The sequence below is a fragment of the Apus apus genome, chromosome 1, assembly GCF_020740795.1.
Source record: "Apus apus isolate bApuApu2 chromosome 1, bApuApu2.pri.cur, whole genome shotgun sequence".
NCBI lineage: Eukaryota > Metazoa > Chordata > Aves > Apodiformes > Apodidae > Apus > Apus apus.
Genome location: NC_067282.1, coordinates 158,269,429 through 158,286,753, shown reverse-complemented (window position 1 = coordinate 158,286,753; position 17,325 = coordinate 158,269,429). Strand labels below are relative to the sequence as shown.

The following is a 17,325-nucleotide window of genomic DNA, read 5'->3' as shown; positions in this document are numbered from 1 at the left end:
GGGGCGGCCGCGGGGCCTGCGGGGCGTGGCGGGACCGCCCCCCCCCCATGGCCCCGCCCCCGCCCGCCATTGGCTGGGCGCGAGGGGCGGGCAGCGGCGCCGGCCAATGAGAGAGGCCCCCGCGCCGCCGCCCAGCCAATCGGCAGCCCCGGCGCCCGCCGGGCGCGTAGGGAGGGCCCGGGCCAATCGCAAGTGCGGCGCGGCCGGGGGGGTCAGGGGTGAGAGGTGAGAGCGGCGGCCCCGGAAGTGATAGGGCCGGAGCGGCGCCGTCTCCGGTTCGGTGCGCACGAGGGGTTCCCGCGCGCGCCTGCCCGCCTCCCGCCGCGCGCCGCCGCCATGGTGAGCACGGGGCTCGCGCCGCGGGGCGGGGCGGGGGGGCGACCGTTACCGGGGGGCGGGGGGGGCGGGGGCGCCGAGCGGCCTGTGGGGGTGTGTGTGTGTGTGTCCCCCATCCCCCCCCGAGCGGCCGGTGCGTCCCGTCCCGTCCCGCCCCCCCCTGAGCGCCGGTGTCCCCGCAGAGCCTGCCCCTCAACCCCAAGCCCTTCCTGAACGGTCTGACGGGGAAGCCGGTGATGGTGAAGCTGAAGTGGGGGATGGAGTACAAGGGCTACCTGGTCTCCGTCGACGGCTACATGAACATGCAGGTGAGGGCGCGGGGGGGGGGGCCGGGGGGGGCTCCCCGGGGGTCGGCGGGACCTCGGTGCTCCCCGCGGGGCAAGCCCGGCCGTGCCTTGCGAAGCTGCTGCCGCCGTAACCCTCCCTGCCGCTGGTTCTCTCCCCAAGCTCGCCAACACGGAGGAGTACATCGACGGAGCGCTGTCCGGACACCTGGGCGAAGTTTTGATAAGGTAGTGGGGGATGTTTGTGTCGGGGACGGGGTTTCTGTAAGTCGTCTTGCCCCTTGCAGTAACAGCTGCACTGCTGGGTTTCTTGTCTGAGATGCTGAGGGTTAACCCTTAACGTGAGGGCCATGAGATTGCTTCTGAGGGAAGGGAAGCTGAAGTCTAACATATTTCTAAAGCAAGACTTAGGAGCCCTATCTCAGGTAACTAAATACCATAGTTTTCCAGATCATTACGTGTCTATTAATCCTTGGCATGACTACAGTATATTAAGGTATTGCTACTGAGAACACTTTGCATGCTTGAAAATTAAACTTGATCATAAATCTTAACCCAAGAGTAAAAAATCTCGTGTACAGTGTTGCCAATCAGTTACAGGCTTTATAAGTTTGGGGGTTTTGCCATTGCTGTGAACCTGCTGGAAAGCTGTACAAGGTCAGTGGCAGCAGCTCGTTGTGTGGAATCTGGCTGTTGCCAGGCTGCACTAGGGCAGGAGGATGCTTAAAGCAGTGTATATAAAAGGTGGGAAATCAAAACATTTACAGTGAAGGAAACTTTTTTCTGTTTACAGATGCAATAATGTTTTGTACATCAGAGGTGTGGAAGAAGAGGAAGAAGATGGAGAAATGAGAGAATAGGTGTTTTGTATATCTGGAAATAAACTTTTTTTTTTCTTTTGTTGTTTTTCCATAATTTTGTAATAATGTGTGCATTTTTTTTGCATTCTGTTTTAGTATGAGGGAAGGTAACTTTTGGAAAGGTCTCTATAGTCTTTCAGTTGTGCCAAAAAAGGTATTGCTGGATGAATGGGCAATTACTTCAATTTAAACCTGAAAACATTATATTGAAATTCAATATTTCAAAACAAGCAAACAAATAACCCCTCCTCAACTCTTAAGTATTACCAGTGTCAACAAATGCCATCACTGTGAAGGGAAATATTCTTGGAATAAATTCCCTCTTCCAAGCTGTGTCCTCCGGAGGGAAGTAGGTGGTTCCTTGAGTGTCAGCACGGCTGAGCATCAGTGGCAGCAGGTGCTGTCAGGCAGTCACACTGCCTGCAGGCTGGGGTGTGACAGGAGGTGAAGGGTGTTTCCTCCTGCGTGTGTGGCTTTCCCCTGCTGTCAGTCTGAGCTGCATCGCTGACTAGATTGGAGGAGCTGCAGGAATACCCCTTGCTCTCTGTAGTGCTGATAATACGGCCTGTGGAATGAGCAGCAGGAAAAAGAAACATTCCTTTAGTCCTCTGCTGTGGTCCTGGCCTGCCCTAGTCATGGTGGTGGAAAAGGGAGTGGAAGGGATTCGTTCTGCTCTTTGCAGCCTCTAGGCTCTTCCCTGGCAGGATGCACACAGGCATGTTGCACAGAAGCCTGAGATGATGTGGGAAAAGATTCCGTGGGTTGTGCCATGAGCTTACTTGGTTTGCGTAAGGAGAGGAGCCATGTGATGGCAGGCGAGTTAGGGAATAAAACCAGTCTTGTGGCCCGCTTCCCATCCTGGGTCTAAACTCCTTCCCAAGGCGCTGGGTGTGAGCTGGAAGCAGAAGGTGACCAGGATCCTGCCACTGCCATCCTGGAAGGCCCTGGGAAGAGCTCAGTGGCAGCCCTGCCTGTGTCACCACAGCAGCAGCGCCATGAGGCAAAGGTTCTGAAAGCGGGGATCCACAGGAAGGACGTCGAGAAACTCGGTCCCGTACCTCTGCGTACTCACAAATGAGTTCATCCCTCAGGTTAAGCACTATTGTTTGTCACCTACAAAAAATCACCTGTGTTTTGAGCTATTTAAAGTCTCAGAGATGAGTCAGTCATGAGTGGAATTCCACATGAACTTGGCTAGTGCCGGGTATTTACCAGTAAATGACCCCACGCAAATCACTGCGTGCAGATCTCAGCTTTGCTACCTGGCCACCAAACATGGCAGAGCTCTGCAAGCACTCCAGCTTTTGTTCATTTGTCTTCATGCTAAAATTCAAGGTTTCTTTAGTAGCAGGCTGGAGTAGCTCTAGTGTACAGATAAAAAGCAAAAATACAATTAATCACAAAGTCAAGCAGTTGGTTGAAAGGTGGATATTTTTTTCTCACCACTCCCTGAAGGACAAACCACGTAAAGAAAAATCTGCCTGGACTGCTGTGTTTCTAAAAGGCCCAGTAAAATCAGTAGCTTTCTCTGAAGGGAGAGCACTGTCATCAAAGGCCTTGGCTGTAAAGCCTGCATCTAGATGAAAAAAGTAAATTCTACAAAAATCAGCTTAAACTAATAATATGAAAGGAAAGACAAGGGGACTTGTATTTTGCAGAAAGTAAGTGTCCAATTGGAACTAAGAAAACAGAAACAAAACCCCCAAATCTTTCCCTTTCCCCCCCCTTTTTATCTAAGGGGGAAATGTTATAAGTGGTTGAGTCTGAGATGGGATAACCAGAAATAGAGCTGCAGATGTCGCCTTTGCTCTTCAGAATTCTCTCTGAAATTGCAAAAAGCAGAAAATGTGTAGATGTGAGAAGCAAATGTCAGTTTCTGTTTGACTCCTAGCCCTGGCTCACAGCAGCACTGGATGGCCAGGCATGCCATTAAACTTGGGGATGTGCAAATACAGGTGGGAATTCTAAGTTCACTGGTGGTCCCTGCAAGGGCAGACAAAGCAGGTCATTGGGCATACACCCTAAAATATTTGTGGATACAAGGAAGATGATTTTCAGTACTGGCACTGCCACAAGGCAATGCCACAGTGATGCTGCTAATTCACCTGCCATCCCACTGCACACAGAGAGGGGAGCTATGTGAGGCTCGGGGTGCTGCCTCCTGCTCCAGCTGCGACTTCTCCCCAGGGCTTTCATTGGCAGGGCTGATCCAGCAAGCGGCAGGCTCCGCCAGAGCGTGCTGTGTTTCATTCCTGATACATCAGCTCTCATCCCGTCACTGCAGTGTCCTTCTGCCCTTGCTATGACTCTGTTGCAAGGTTCCTCTTTAATTTCCACTTTCAGACATGATCCGATACCGTTGGGGAAAGCCGAAATCAGCAGCAGGAACTCTTGGAAGCAGTAAAGCACCATCCATCACCTCTCCTGTCAATCTTCTGCACACCTAGTGAGAGAGAATGTTTAGGAGGAAGATGATGTTGTGGTGCAGTAGTGAGCCAGCGGAGCAGTGCCACAAGTTACCACCCGACACTATCACAGCTTGACTCACTATTCAGTTTTGTAATTAAATGCTACCTTGTCTCCTTAGCAGACAAGACTTCACCAGAAAGGCTCATTCAAAGAGCCAACGTACCTGTTTCTGCTGTACAGCAACATGCATATGCACATCAGGGTGTTACAAGCATTAAAAATTGTTTCTCTTTCTAAAGAGAAGAAGGTGTCTAAAGAAGATTGCCGCCACCAGAAAGGCGTCTGAGGGTCCACCTGATTAGAAATGCACTCCATTTGCCACCTGGGAATTACTGAACCTCTGTACTACTAATGAATTTCTGAAGGGCAATTGAACCAAAAGTCTATGTTGGCAGTGTTCGCTCCCAGACTCTCCCATCCCAAATTCTGCAGGGGGCAGCAGAATCGCGCAAAGCTCTCCATCGCAGAATCGGATAAATTCGTATCTGCCCGGATAAATTAACTCCTGCCTGAATACCTGTCCCTTGCGATGAGAGAGAGGTGCTGCGGTCCCTCGGGGGCTCTGGTGCCGAGATGCCGGGAGGTGATGGGTGCCCGGGAGGTGATGGGTGCTAAGGGAGGTGATGGGTGCCGGGGAGGTGATGGGTGCTAGGGGAGGTGATGGGTGCTAGGGGAGGTGATGGGTGCTGAGGGACGTGATGGGTGCTAAGGGAGGTGATGGGTGCTGAGGGAGGTGATGGGTGCTGAGGGAGGTGATGGGTGCTAAGGGAGGTGATGGGTGCTGAGGGAGGTGATGGGTGCTGAGGGAGGTGATGGGTGCTAAGGGAGGAGGGGGACTCGAGCGGACATTGAAATGCTCCCGGTTCAGAAGCTCCCGTTTTCCTGGCAAAGGGAAATCTCCAGGTAGTGCGTTGTGGGCAGAGGGCTCCGGGAATCCCCAGCTGCCAAACCTGGCGCTTCAGGAGTTCGGGTGAGCCGGCAGGAGGTGCGGGCGCTGCCGCGTCACCCCGGACCGCAGCAAGAGCAGCATCCCTCCCCTGACGCGGCTGCCAGACGCGCTCTTAGAGCTCTGGAGCTGCTTCAGCACCAGCTTCTGCCAAGCGCCCAGCGTGGCACGGGTGACAGCGGCCACCCGCACCTGCCTCACCCGGCCTGCCCCTCGCTGTGCTTCCCGCCCCCGTGCCTCCGCCCTCCCCGGGGAGGCTGGTCAGGCAGCAGCGCCCGGGTCGGAGCCGGGGCCGGGCCCGAGGCAGGACAGAGCCGCCCCCTCCCGGGCCGCCCCGGGACACTGAGCCGCGCGGCCGCCCCGCCCCGCACCGCCCCGCCCCGCACAGCCCCGCCCCGCCCCGCCGCAGCCATGGCGGGCCCGCAGCGGCTGCTGCTGGAGAGCGCCCAGCAGCTGGTGCTGGTCTGCGGCCGCGGCGAGCGGTGCCTGCGGCGGGACGGGGCGGCCAGCCTGGCCGTGCTGCGGGACGCCAGCCTGGTGGTGGGGCTGTGAGTGCGGGCCGGGCCGGGGCGGGAGGGGGATGCGGGAGGGGGATGCGGGAGGGAGATGCGGGAGGGGGATGCGGGAGGGGGTCTCGGGAGGCCACCATCCCCTGGCAGCCCCTCCGCCAGGCTGCCTCTGCCCTCTGCCCTCTGCCCGGGGGCTGAGCTGCAACTGAACCTGGCTTAGCAGTTTGGGTTATTTAATAGAATCTTGTCATGGAATCGTAGGATGGTTTGGGTTGGAAGGGGCCTTAAAGGTCATGTCGTCCTGCTCCCCCTGCCATGGGCAGGGACACTTTGCACTCGAGCAAGTTGCTCAAAGCCCAATCCAGTCTGGCCGTAAATACTTCCCGGAATGCGGCACCCACAGCTTCCCCGGGCAACCTGTTCCAGTGTCTCACCACTCTCGTGTGAAGAGTTTCTTCCTAATGTCTAACCTAAATCTACCCTCTGTCAGTTTAATGGCTTATCGTTACATGCACTTCTAAAAAGTCTCTCCCCAGCTTTCTTTTATGCTCCTTCATGTGCTGGAAGGCCACTATAAAGTCTCTGCGGAGCCTCCTCCAGGCTGAACAACCTCAACTCTCTCAGCCTGTCCTTATAGGAGAGGTGCTCCAGCCCTCTGGTCATCTTTGTGGCCTGGCTTTGGGCTCGCTTCAAGAGCTCCAAGTCCTTCTTGTGTTGGGGACGCCAGAATTCCAGGTGGGGTCTCATGAGAGCAGAGTAGAGGGGCAGGATCACCTCCCTCAATTTGCTGGCCATGCTTCTTTTGATGCAGCCCAGGACGCAGTTGGCTTTCTGGGCTGCAAGCACACATGGCTGATTCATGTTTAGCTCCTCATCAACCAGCACTCCCAAGTCCTTTTCCTCAGGGCTGTTCTCAATCCCTTCTCCGACCAGCTTGCAATTGTGCTTGGGATTGCCTCAACCCAGGAGCAGGACCTTCCAGTCCATATCCTGATCACTGCCTTTATTGCTCTGCACTCACACTTCCAGCCTCATGAAGATAGCTGCTAGTGTCAATCGTAACTGCTGCTGCCTTCTGCCTTTGAGTTGCTTCTAGGTGCACTGACATGAACTAATAGCAATCCTATAAATAATTTGTGCAATTAATGGAAGTATTGTTAATAATGTATGTAATGACACCTCCCATTTCTAAATGCTCTATCTACTATTTGCCTCTTAAAGATTCAGTCCTGTAGAGCAGAGGTACCTTCAGTGAGGTACTGATGATGGCTTCCTGTTACTGTTCCAGTGGCTTGAGAAGAGCTGGAGAAGGAGAAGGCTGAAGGACAGAGGCGCTGGCTGTGCCTTGCAAAGCTTCTGTTGTGTAGGTGAGATGGAGCTCCAGGCATGGATGGAGGGCATGACTCGAGCAGTTCAGAGTTCCCAGTACCATCCTGGAGCTCCACTGGGAGAAAATTGGTGTTTAGCCAAATATCAGCCCCAAAGGGATTTATCCCTATGGCTTCCAAAGGCACGTAGAGCCTCAACGATGATCAGAGGGCTGGAGCACCTCTCTTATGAAGACAGGCTGGGAGAGCCAGGGTTTTTTAGCCTGAATAAGAGAAGGATCTGGTGAGACATTGTAGCAGCCTTCCAGCATCTGAAGGGGCTACAGGAAAGCTGGAAATGGCGTCTTTATCACAGAGTATAGTGATAGGATGAGGAGTAATGGCCATAAACTGGAAGAGGGCAGATTTAGATTACATATTGGGAATAAATTCTTTAGTGTGAGGGTGGTGAGACATTGCACAGGTTCACAGGGAAGTTGTGGATGCCCCCTCCATGGAAATGGTCCATGTTGAATGGGGCTTTGAGCAACCTGATCTGGTGGGAGGTGTCCTTGCCCATGCAGGTTGGTTGGAACTAGATGATCTTTAAGGTCCCTTCCAACCCAAACCCCTCTGTGATTCTATGATTCAGGTCCAGGCAGTGGAGGTTGGTGATGACATTTTGATTTCCATGAGGCAAAGAATGCCCTGCAGATACTTGCTGGAGGAGTGCTAAATATTCACTGATCTACAAGAGATAAATAATGTTGTGTAGCAGAAATTAAAACAAAAGTGTACTAGAGTATCATCCTGAGGGATCTAAGCAGAAGGCAAGACAAGTTATATAGCAAACAATTCAAGGTGCATGGCATTATCCCATTGTTTTTTGTGCATCTGTAAGATTAGCAGGGCACCTTCTGTGTGCATCTTCAGTCCTGCTGAAGGTCCCTACCCCTTCTTTCAGTGAGTTATTGATCCAGGAGCTCTGTTGGTGGGTATTCGACTTTCCAACATGCTTGCTTCCTTTGTTTGTTTTCTGTTGCTTGCAGAGATGGTCGCATCAAAGCTGTGGGCCAGGCAGATGTTATTCGCAATCAGTTTTCAGGAGCAACCTTTGAAAGAGTAATTGATTGCTCTGGGAAGTGTGTGATACCAGGTAGGTTTATTTTTTCACTATGATACAATGCCAAATGGTGACAAGTACTTGGAGACAAAGAAAATGTGTATGAAACATCCCTCATTCTTTTTCCTCTGTATTCAGCGCTGGTTTGATAATATCTTGTGCTGAGGAGCAGAGTACCCTAGCTGCTTCATCAAGAGTGATGCAAGGAGAAAATTGCAGCATTTGGGAAGTTTTGGTTTGGTTTGTGTTTTTTTCATTCATGGTAGAGCTCTGTCTGTCCTTGTTTTGTTTTTCATCTATTCCTCTGTGTAGGATCATGTCAGTAACACAGCTGGCCTGCCGAGTGACTTCATATCTCTCTTCTCTACCCTTTACCCCCATCAGCCATTCAGCCATGGAGCTCAGTCTCTCTGTTCTGCCTGCAACCAGTTGGAGGCAAATGGACAGCACAGGATTTTAAGTCACATACTCTGGAACTTTACCAGTTAAAAAAATAAACCTGGACAAAGCTATTGCAAATGGTGTTAGCACTTGAGGTGTTACACCACTGTCTTTAAGCAACACAGGCTCTAAAGTCTAACAAACTCTTTAAAAAATCATTGTTTCTTCTGGTTTGAAAATATCATCAAAACACAAGAAAAACTCAGCAACTGATGTGCTTACCTGCAGATGTTTTGCATATGATGTCACACCTGAAGAACTGGAAGAAAATTAATAGCTTTGAAGAACATCCTAGATTTTTAGCTGCTTTAATTTTTCTTCTTCTTTAACCAATAGAGGCTGTATAGGGGAGATTTTGTCCTTTTTATTTGCTTGCATGTTCATAAGCTTTTCTTTTACACAGTGAAATAACCTGAGTGTACATTTACTTTGTTTTCTTTAGGCCTGGTAGATGCACATACACACCCAGTGTGGGCTGGTGATAGGGTGCATGAGTTTGCAATGAAGGTAATGGCATAAAATTACACAGCTGGATTTTTCTTCATCTTTTTTATGCATAACTATTTCTGCTTTCTAGTGACTCCCATTTTTCAGCTGTAGAAAAGTCTGTAATTTCTGTCAGATAATCTAACTGTGGGAGGAGGAATGGTTTTTGAATACTAGTAGGCTGAGAGAGTTTAACTGCAGCCTTTGCAGCCTGCCTTGATACATTATTGCATTAATGGAAGCAATGCAGGACTGCAGTCTTCTGTTACTATCTAAATCTTGATGTTTTTTTCTCTTTTCCACAGAAATGAATTTTTGAGCTAGAAATAGGTTTTCCCCTTGGGCTCAGGGGGAAGCAAATCTTCAGAGTAATTCTCTTTATGTTGCTTCTTAAATCATTTCTTCACTTAAGTGGTGGGGAGAAAGAAGCGAGGGGAAGAAGAATTAAAGGAGCTTTCCCCCCCTTTTTTTTCCTCTCTCACTGCAAAGACACCTCAAGACACTTTCCAGAATCCCTTGTATATAAAAGGCACATTTAATAGCTAATTGTATGGGGGGGTTGGTTTTCGTTTTCTTTTTTCCCTCAAGCTGGCAGGTGCATCCTATATGGAGATCCACCAGGCTGGGGGAGGAATACATTTTACTGTGGAACACACTCGGAAAGCCACGGAGGAAGAGCTGTTCACCACTTTCAAACACCGACTGGAGCGCATGGTCAGAGCAGGATCTACGCTGGTTGAGTGCAAGAGTGGATATGGCTTAAACCTAGAAACTGAGCTTAAAATGCTCCGGGTGATCGAGCGCGCTAAGCAGTCCGTGGATGTTGGCATTTCATCAACGTACTGTGGAGCTCATTCTGTGCCGAAGTAAATCGACTTGGGTTTTCTTGGTCTTGTTAAGTATTGCTGCTTTGCATTGAAAAATGGCTGTTAAATTCAAGAAGGTTTCTTCTTGCCAGCCCTCCTAAGGTGTAACGTATTTGAAACAAGAGCCAGTGTTTACAGAAGGCTTTACAAAATTTTAATTTGAAGCAAGACAGGAAAGTATTATTTAATGCCTACTAAATGCCAACCTAAGCTTAGGACAGAACCCCTGGCTGCAGCAGATGCTCACATTGAACATGTGGATTACGGGGCTTCCTGTACAGAAAGTTGTTTTGCTTGGCTTTGCTGCCACCCTTCAGGCTGTGTCTCTGCCATTAATTTTATTTTGACCAGCTAACAGAAACCCTCCCACTATATTTGATCCTTATATACCTCAGTAAACAAAGCTTAATCATGCTTCTGTGCAATGAAGAATTGAATGCATCTTAGAGGTATGAAGTGAGTAGAAGCTTAAAGTAAATGTGCTTAATCACAATTATTTTGATGGCACAAGTTGACATACTTTGGGGCTGACAAGTTGACATACATAAATTGGTTTTTTCCCCCAGATTGTATCTATTTCTTAGGCCTTCCTTTCCTTCTCCCCTAAAAAGCCTTGGGAGGATGTTTTGTTGTAGGCACTTAATGGCAACTATTGACTAGATAGCCATTGAAAGTCTAACAGTCTTTTGATGACTTTGGAATGACCATAATCATGCAAATTGATTGCAAATCATTGCGACATCCAATTTGCTAACATTGAATAAATTTTAAGTAATTCTATTTAATGTGAAACAAGAGAGCAAAGTGATGTGTGTTCATGGAAAATACTGCTTAGACCCCCATGGGGGAGCTTTGTTAAGTTCTTCCTAAGTCATTTACTTGCTTCTTACACTTGGCTTAATTTACTGTTGCAAGTCTGACCTCTTACAGCAGATGCATCACCAGAAAGTTAATTTAATTGGTACAGCCAAGTCTTGCAATATGTGGCATGTCTTGTAAAGCTTCAACATGTGGAGGCTTAAGAGTAGCCTACCTCCAGACTTGCCAGCACTGGCTATTCTTTCTTCCCACCTGGAAGTTAGCTTTGGGTAGATTTGAGAACTTGCTGTGTTTATCTGTTCACATTTCTAGGTATATGGTAATTCAGTCCCATTTTCTGCTTCTGGAAGGCACCACTGACACATGATTCAAACTGACCCTGCTCTGCACCAGGGGTTGGATCAGATGAGCTCCAGGGATCCTTACAAACACAGTTATTCTGTGGGAGAGTGCATTGGTACTAGGCAGTGCTTACTTAAGTATGTGCCAAACAGTGCAGGCTACTTTAGTCTGAGCCATCCTAGAGAAAAACAAGGCTGCTGTGTTCATAGTGATCCTTGTTCCTGCCCATCACTTAAAAAAAATATTTCCAGCCTCAGAACTTCCATTTCTTTAGGATATGAACCTAAGAAGCTCTCAGCAGGGCGGCAAAGAAATAACTGCTCTGTCATCCCTCCAGTCATCATTTTGAACCTAATTAATGATTTTGGGCATGCCTGATTCTAAATTTTTTTTTTTTTTTTTTTTTTTTTAATCAGCAAGGGTTCACTGGGCCCTTTTCTTCTTCAGGAGGACATTTTCATAGTGGCTTCCTGAGCAGAAGTCTCTTGTGTTACAACAATGGCAGGTTTGCATTCTTGGGCATTATGTCCCCTAAAAAAGTGAAATGAAGGCTTACGTTTCCCTCTGTTTGTTGGTTGTTGTTTGTTTTTTTTTTTTGGCTCTGGCCCTAATCTTTCAATCCAAATTCCTCCACAGGCTGCAGAGTAAAAGAAGAAAGGGCTTGGCGTGGCAAAAGCCTGAGCAGCCCCAGTGGCTGTTTCAGTGAGAGGAGAACAAAAGAAGGGTTCTGCTTTGCTTTATAACTGCACAACCTTGTTTATAAATCCGAGCAGAATTTGGCTTCTTGAACTTACTGCCACTGTAAAACTCCCAGCTCACCCCCACGTGGCATTTGTATAAAGCTGGTCTGTGCCTGCCTTCCAGTGCCTGCAATGAGGATTGAGATGTCACAGACACTTAGTTGCAATACCTCACTTATCTTTAGAGCTTAAGGTTGCAAAATATTAACTCAGATTTGACGATTGTTTGCTCTTTCAAAGGCATTTACTGATCTCTTCTGGGTTATCTTTGTGTAGTAGGAGATTTATAAATGTCTCTAACTTGGGTGAATCAAACCTCAGGAGGCCCTTCTGATTTGAAACCTGTTATCTAGCTATCACTCTGAATGATATAAAAGGAGGAGAGGTCAATTTAAAATAATGATTTGTGCTGCATATCACCACTACAGCTTTGATTCTTGCATTAAAACATTGCATGAATACCAGTTAAATATTTGCATAATAATTTACATATTTTAAATGCATTTTAGAATTCAGTATAAGTAGGTCAGAATATATGAACAGGAAAATGGAGGAATGAATTTTAAAATTCTCATGTCTAGGTTAGCATCCAAGAAGGTAAGTTGATAAAAAATATCTAGCAATGCAATCTAATATTCTTTGACTGGAAGGAAATTAGCATTTGAGAGTACATGAATTACAGTAATTTTAAATTCTTTAACCTGAAGGGTTTTTGAGAGATTTGTGTACTTCTCTAAATAATCTAGTAATTGCATGTAGAATTTGAATGTTTTCCAGACTTCAAGGAAACTATTCTTATGGGTCTGTAACATTTTCTTTTCGTTAGAGGGAAAACTGCTGCTGAAGCCACAGACGACATTATCAATAACCATCTCCCTAGGCTGAAAGAACTCAAACTAAGTGGTGAAATAGATGTTAACAATATAGATGTGTTCTGTGAGAAGGGAGTCTTTGATCTGGAGTCTACTAGGAGAATTCTTCAAGCTGGAAAAGATATAGGGTTACAGATTAACTTCCATGGAGATGAACTCCATCCAATGAAATCTGCTGAGGTATGTCTTTCTTAATATTCCCTTAAGCCATTTTTGCTTTTGTTTTGCTTTTGTGAGAGCTGAATCTTTGAAAGATCTGCAGTTTTCAAAACCAGGGTTTTCTTTTCTAAGGCTTTATAAAATAGATAATTCACAGACATCTATTTCTATCAGAAAGTGCAGCCCTTGTGCAGCTTCAGCGTTAAGGACATGGGAGGAAGCCTTGACCTCTGAGACTAACGTGCTGACTAATCAAACATTGACTTTGCTTATCTTCCACATGGGATACAGATGGGGAAAGTGGATATCCATGAACCCAAGAATGACAAAAACAGAGTTTCTGTGCAAAGAGAAAAATCCTTTTTCATTAAATGTCCTGTTAGTAGCAACAAGTCAGATGTGCAGTGAGCACACTCGGAGGCAGGGTTTAGTCAAGAGTAGGCTCCCAAATACCTTGATAAAGAAAATCACTCTTAAGACTGTGTTTCAGCTTCCTTTAAACATTACTTCTCTCCTGTGGGGTCTGCTCCAGTTTTAAAAAGAAAATAAAAGCAAAACCAAAACAAAAATTTGATTGATCATAAAAGCCTTTTTGGTGCTTCAGTATTGAAGACAGCAGTTCCACTACTAGTTCTACAACCAGTGTCAGTTTTGTCAACCCTTTCTGCTCGATACTTTGTAAACAGGAGTTGATAGTTGTTTTATCCGTGGCTGTCTCAAGTTCATCCATTAAAAGCACCACTGAAGGTGTGCTTTTAGTCAGTGGATGGTTTAACACCTTTTTGTGATTGACCTTTCCTGCAGTAAATTCACAAACGTTTTGTCTCTGCATTTTGTTTGCTCTTTCAAGCATTTGTTATTTCCTTAAGTTAATTTTGTATCAATAGTGAAATGTCTCCACCAGTCATTTGATAACAACATTGCTTTACTGAATTAATTGAGAACAGTGAGTGATTTTCTTGAAAATCTGCTTAGCTTGGAGCTGAACTAGGAGCCCGAGCTATCAGCCACCTGGAAGAAGTTAGTGATGAAGGGATCACAGCCATGGCAAGAGCCGAGTGTGCTGCTGTCCTTTTACCAACAACTGCCTACATGCTAAGGTAAGGCCACTAGGGGGGATGAAAATATTTGTAACAGCAAAACCATGTTTGTGGGTTTAGGGTCTTTTAATGTAAAAAATGTAAGTTCATATCTGTGCCTTGAGGATCTGTCTGCATTAGTGGAGACAATCCCTAAGAACTGAATGAGCCTACTGCTGTTGGTTTTGATGGAGATCCTAAAAAATGAAGCAATGCCCTACTTCTGAGAAGTCTCACAGTACATTTGGAGTGTTTCAGTCAACATTTGAATTTACCCCTTATGACAGGCAAAGGTGATAATCAGGTATTCATTTAAGAAGAAAAATAGACTGTTTTTAAATTCCGTTTAACCTTTTAAAACTCAATTGGCTTCTTTTCAGGCAAATTGTATCTGCAATTTCTGTATTGTATCTGCAATTTCTGTATTTCCTCTCTTGCAGAAGGTTTTGCTGGGAAACAAATCCTTTGTTTATCTAAAGCATTGAAACACTGTGGGGAGCATTTTAAAAATCTCACCTGATTTTACCCAGGCACCATTGAGCAGTTGCCTTAGAACACTGCTTTTACATATGCAGATATTCCAGATAAGCATAGATGGATCACTTGCTACTCCTAAAGCCAAAAATAACCCAGCTGGATGATGAGGACCACAACCAAATAAGACCTTCCCTCCTGTGAAGGTCCTTGAGCTAATCTTGGTTTATTTTCACCTGCTTGCTGAGGCATCAAGGGGTGTGTCATTGCCACCTGTGTTCACATCTGTGTCCATGCCTGTGTTTCTGTTTGTGGTTATTGGTCTGTGCCCTGCACCAGTGCTTTGGAACCACTGGCTGATTGCAACTAAATGCACCACCAGAATGCAGCTTGCAGGGAGGACGTGTGGTCCTGCAAAGTGACCCCAGGCAGGGAGGTAAAGGAGACAACAGAGTTGCAGTCACCTGTGGAAAAGGCTGTGGCTGTATCTCACGTGTTGCTCCAGGGATTCCATGTGGTGGAAAACCTATAACCTTACGATAAGCCTAAGATAGGCATAATAGCAAACTGTAGGAAATGAGGCCTCATTTGGTCGAGTATAAGGTGCACTATTTACTGAACACAGGCCTCTCAGTCTAATACACTTTAAAAATGAAGAAGAGATGTAACAGATGACCAGTTAAAAGAGTAGTAGAGGGCCCAAGGCTGTGCAATGTATAAGAAGTTGCTAGGAGGCAATGTGGTGCATCCTTTGGTGGCCTCCCTCAGTTCCTTCAGCTCTGAAGGTGAGAGCTCAGACCTCTGGCTAACAACACAGTAAGCTCCCAAGGCATTGTGCTGTGCAGGAGCAGATGGTATTTTCTCATAAATCTAAGAGGCTTCTAGAGAGAGAGGGTTGTCTTATACCAAATGAAAATGCTTCATCAAGATCTAATTTATCGTTCTTTTCTGTTAACTGCAGTGGTTCTCAAACTACTTTTTGAGCAACAGATGTTCTACTGTTTTCATTTTTATGGTTGCACTGGTTTATTTCCAGACACATTTGGTGCTGTTTGCTTTACAGCAACTATGGCAAAAACTTCATAGAGAGTGTCTTTCCTATGGCTGGCACCCACTCTTGCAAACTCCTACTCAGATTAAGCCAGTGGCCGAACAATTTTGAAGTGGCTATTCCAGATATTGAAGTTATTGGAGATATCTTTTGCATTAACATTGCTAAGTGAGACAATCCTCTAATGTATACAAATTAAAGTCACAGCCTCAACTTACTATTTCAAATTACCAACAGATTTGGGAAGGGACTGTTGCATTGCATTTGTCACTGCTCAGAGTGACAAAGGCTAAAAAATTACTTCTTTGAGAAATGAAGATTTTCACCTTGTAACCTCTTCCCAAGTGGCTGAGGTCTGGAGAAGTACCAGAATTTCAGTGGCCTGGAGCCTGATGCTCAATAGTTGCTGCTGCCATGGACTGTTACTTCAAAAGCAGCGGGCCACGCATCCCATTTATGCTGTGCATAGGGTGATTGGTAGGGAGCCAAGAGGAGACTTTGGCCTTTTGTCTCCCAAAGAATTAGTGTGACTGAAGGCATGAATGTAGCCAAGCCAAGTGATGACTTTTGCTCTTGTAATTAATCATGTAATAACTAAGTGAATTGTACTGACAAGTATCTTTTTCCCACTAGACTGAAGCAACCTCGAGCTAGAAAAATGTTAGAAGAAGGAGTTATAGTTGCTCTTGGCAGTGACTTCAATCCTAATGCATACTGTTTTTCAATGGTAAGCTATTCCTCATGCTTATGACAACAGAAAATTATGAAGTCTCTTACCAGTAAAGCTTGGTTATAGGTATTGCACACTTAAAATTGTATTCATGAGCTCTGTGCCCAGCTTTGACAATCGCTTATGCTTATTTATGCAGGTTGGTAGTTTTTGCCAGAAATTTTGGAAACCAGAAGGGCTTCCATTCTTTATATCCACTGAGAGGCTTATAAAACAGGCTCCCAAAGTTCCTGATTTCAGAGCTCTTGTTTTGGAGTTGGCAAGATTTATGTTATGCAGGACAACTCCTTCTGTTGCACAAGGAGGGAGGAGAGTGCTTAGAGATTTGAGGCATGAACAGCTTTGTTTGTGTTACTGGTAACTCCCATTTTCCACTTAACTTTCCTGCTAGCCCATGGTGATGCATCTGGCCTGTGTAAACATGAAGATGTCTATGAATGAAGCACTAGCAGCTGCCACCATTAATGCTGCTTATGCTCTGGGAAAATCAGACACACATGGCTCCATAGAGACTGGCAAGCAGGGGGATCTAGTGATCATCAATTCATCAAGGTTTGTTCTTCCATTGTCATTTGAAATGGGATTTAACATAAGGGACTTTGTTTTTCACCGAATTATGGATAGTGGAGAGGTTAATTAATTTATTGTGCTTTAGAAGTTATTTTCATCTGAAAAAAAGGGACACTTTTGGCATTTTAGACCCACTTGCATTCTCCTTAATCATTCCAGTGGAAAATAAAACCTAAAACTTTTGGGGCTAATAATAGAAATAATCTGTGCCTAATTACAAATTCTCTAAAGATATTACCTGGTTATTTTGTGGAAGGAATTATGTACTGATTTGTACATTAATTCACTGTATTCATGAAACAAAGAGATCAACATGTAAACATGGAATAGTGTTTTCTGGTGGTTCACACCGTTTTTGTAATTGCCAGGTATACTAGGTAACTGAGCTGCTTTTATGCAAGTCTTAAATATCTTAACTGTCTTTGTAGGTGGGAGCACTTAATTTACCAGTTTGGAGGACATGAAGCATTGATCGACTACGTTATAGTTAAAGGAAAAGTCATCTATCAAAATGAGAGGTGTGGAACAATTAGCAGTTACTGAGAGAGGACAGTAATTTAGGAAGCAACTACAATCTGATTAGCATGGAATATTTCAAAGCAACAACAAACCAGATTTGTATTTACTGCTGAATTGCTTTCCTGCTTTATTTTACTCAAATAAATTTTACCGAGCATTACCCGTCTGGTGCATCTTCATGTCCTTTGTCCTTCTCTCCACTGAATAAAAATAATTTTGAGTTGTGCCTATTTGAAATAAGACAGTTTAAAAAAATGTTTTCCTATACAATTTTAATCTATAAAACTATTATACTTGGAAAAAACCAAAACCAAACCAAAACCCCATGAATGAATGAAAAGTT

At 45.8% G+C, this 17,325-nt stretch overlaps 2 protein-coding genes across 2 annotated transcripts; both read left to right on the top strand.

The window, feature by feature from the left end:
* The first annotated feature begins 221 nt into the window (after positions 1–221).
* SNRPF (small nuclear ribonucleoprotein polypeptide F) lies at positions 222–1,535 on the top strand. The gene is made up of 4 exons (XM_051608908.1): positions 222–339; positions 519–644; positions 784–848; positions 1,414–1,535. The coding sequence occupies exons 1-4, from the start codon at positions 337–339 to the stop codon at positions 1,478–1,480; spliced, it is 261 nt and encodes an 86-aa protein (XP_051464868.1). The 5' UTR covers positions 222–336; the 3' UTR covers positions 1,481–1,535.
* A 3,714-nt stretch (positions 1,536–5,249) lies between these two features.
* AMDHD1 (amidohydrolase domain containing 1) lies at positions 5,250–17,142 on the top strand. The gene is made up of 9 exons (XM_051608907.1): positions 5,250–5,443; positions 7,761–7,867; positions 8,718–8,782; positions 9,350–9,627; positions 12,355–12,580; positions 13,535–13,659; positions 15,797–15,890; positions 16,285–16,445; positions 16,892–17,142. The coding sequence occupies exons 1-9, from the start codon at positions 5,307–5,309 to the stop codon at positions 17,004–17,006; spliced, it is 1,308 nt and encodes a 435-aa protein (XP_051464867.1). The 5' UTR covers positions 5,250–5,306; the 3' UTR covers positions 17,007–17,142.
* Positions 17,143–17,325: the final 183 nt, after the last annotated feature.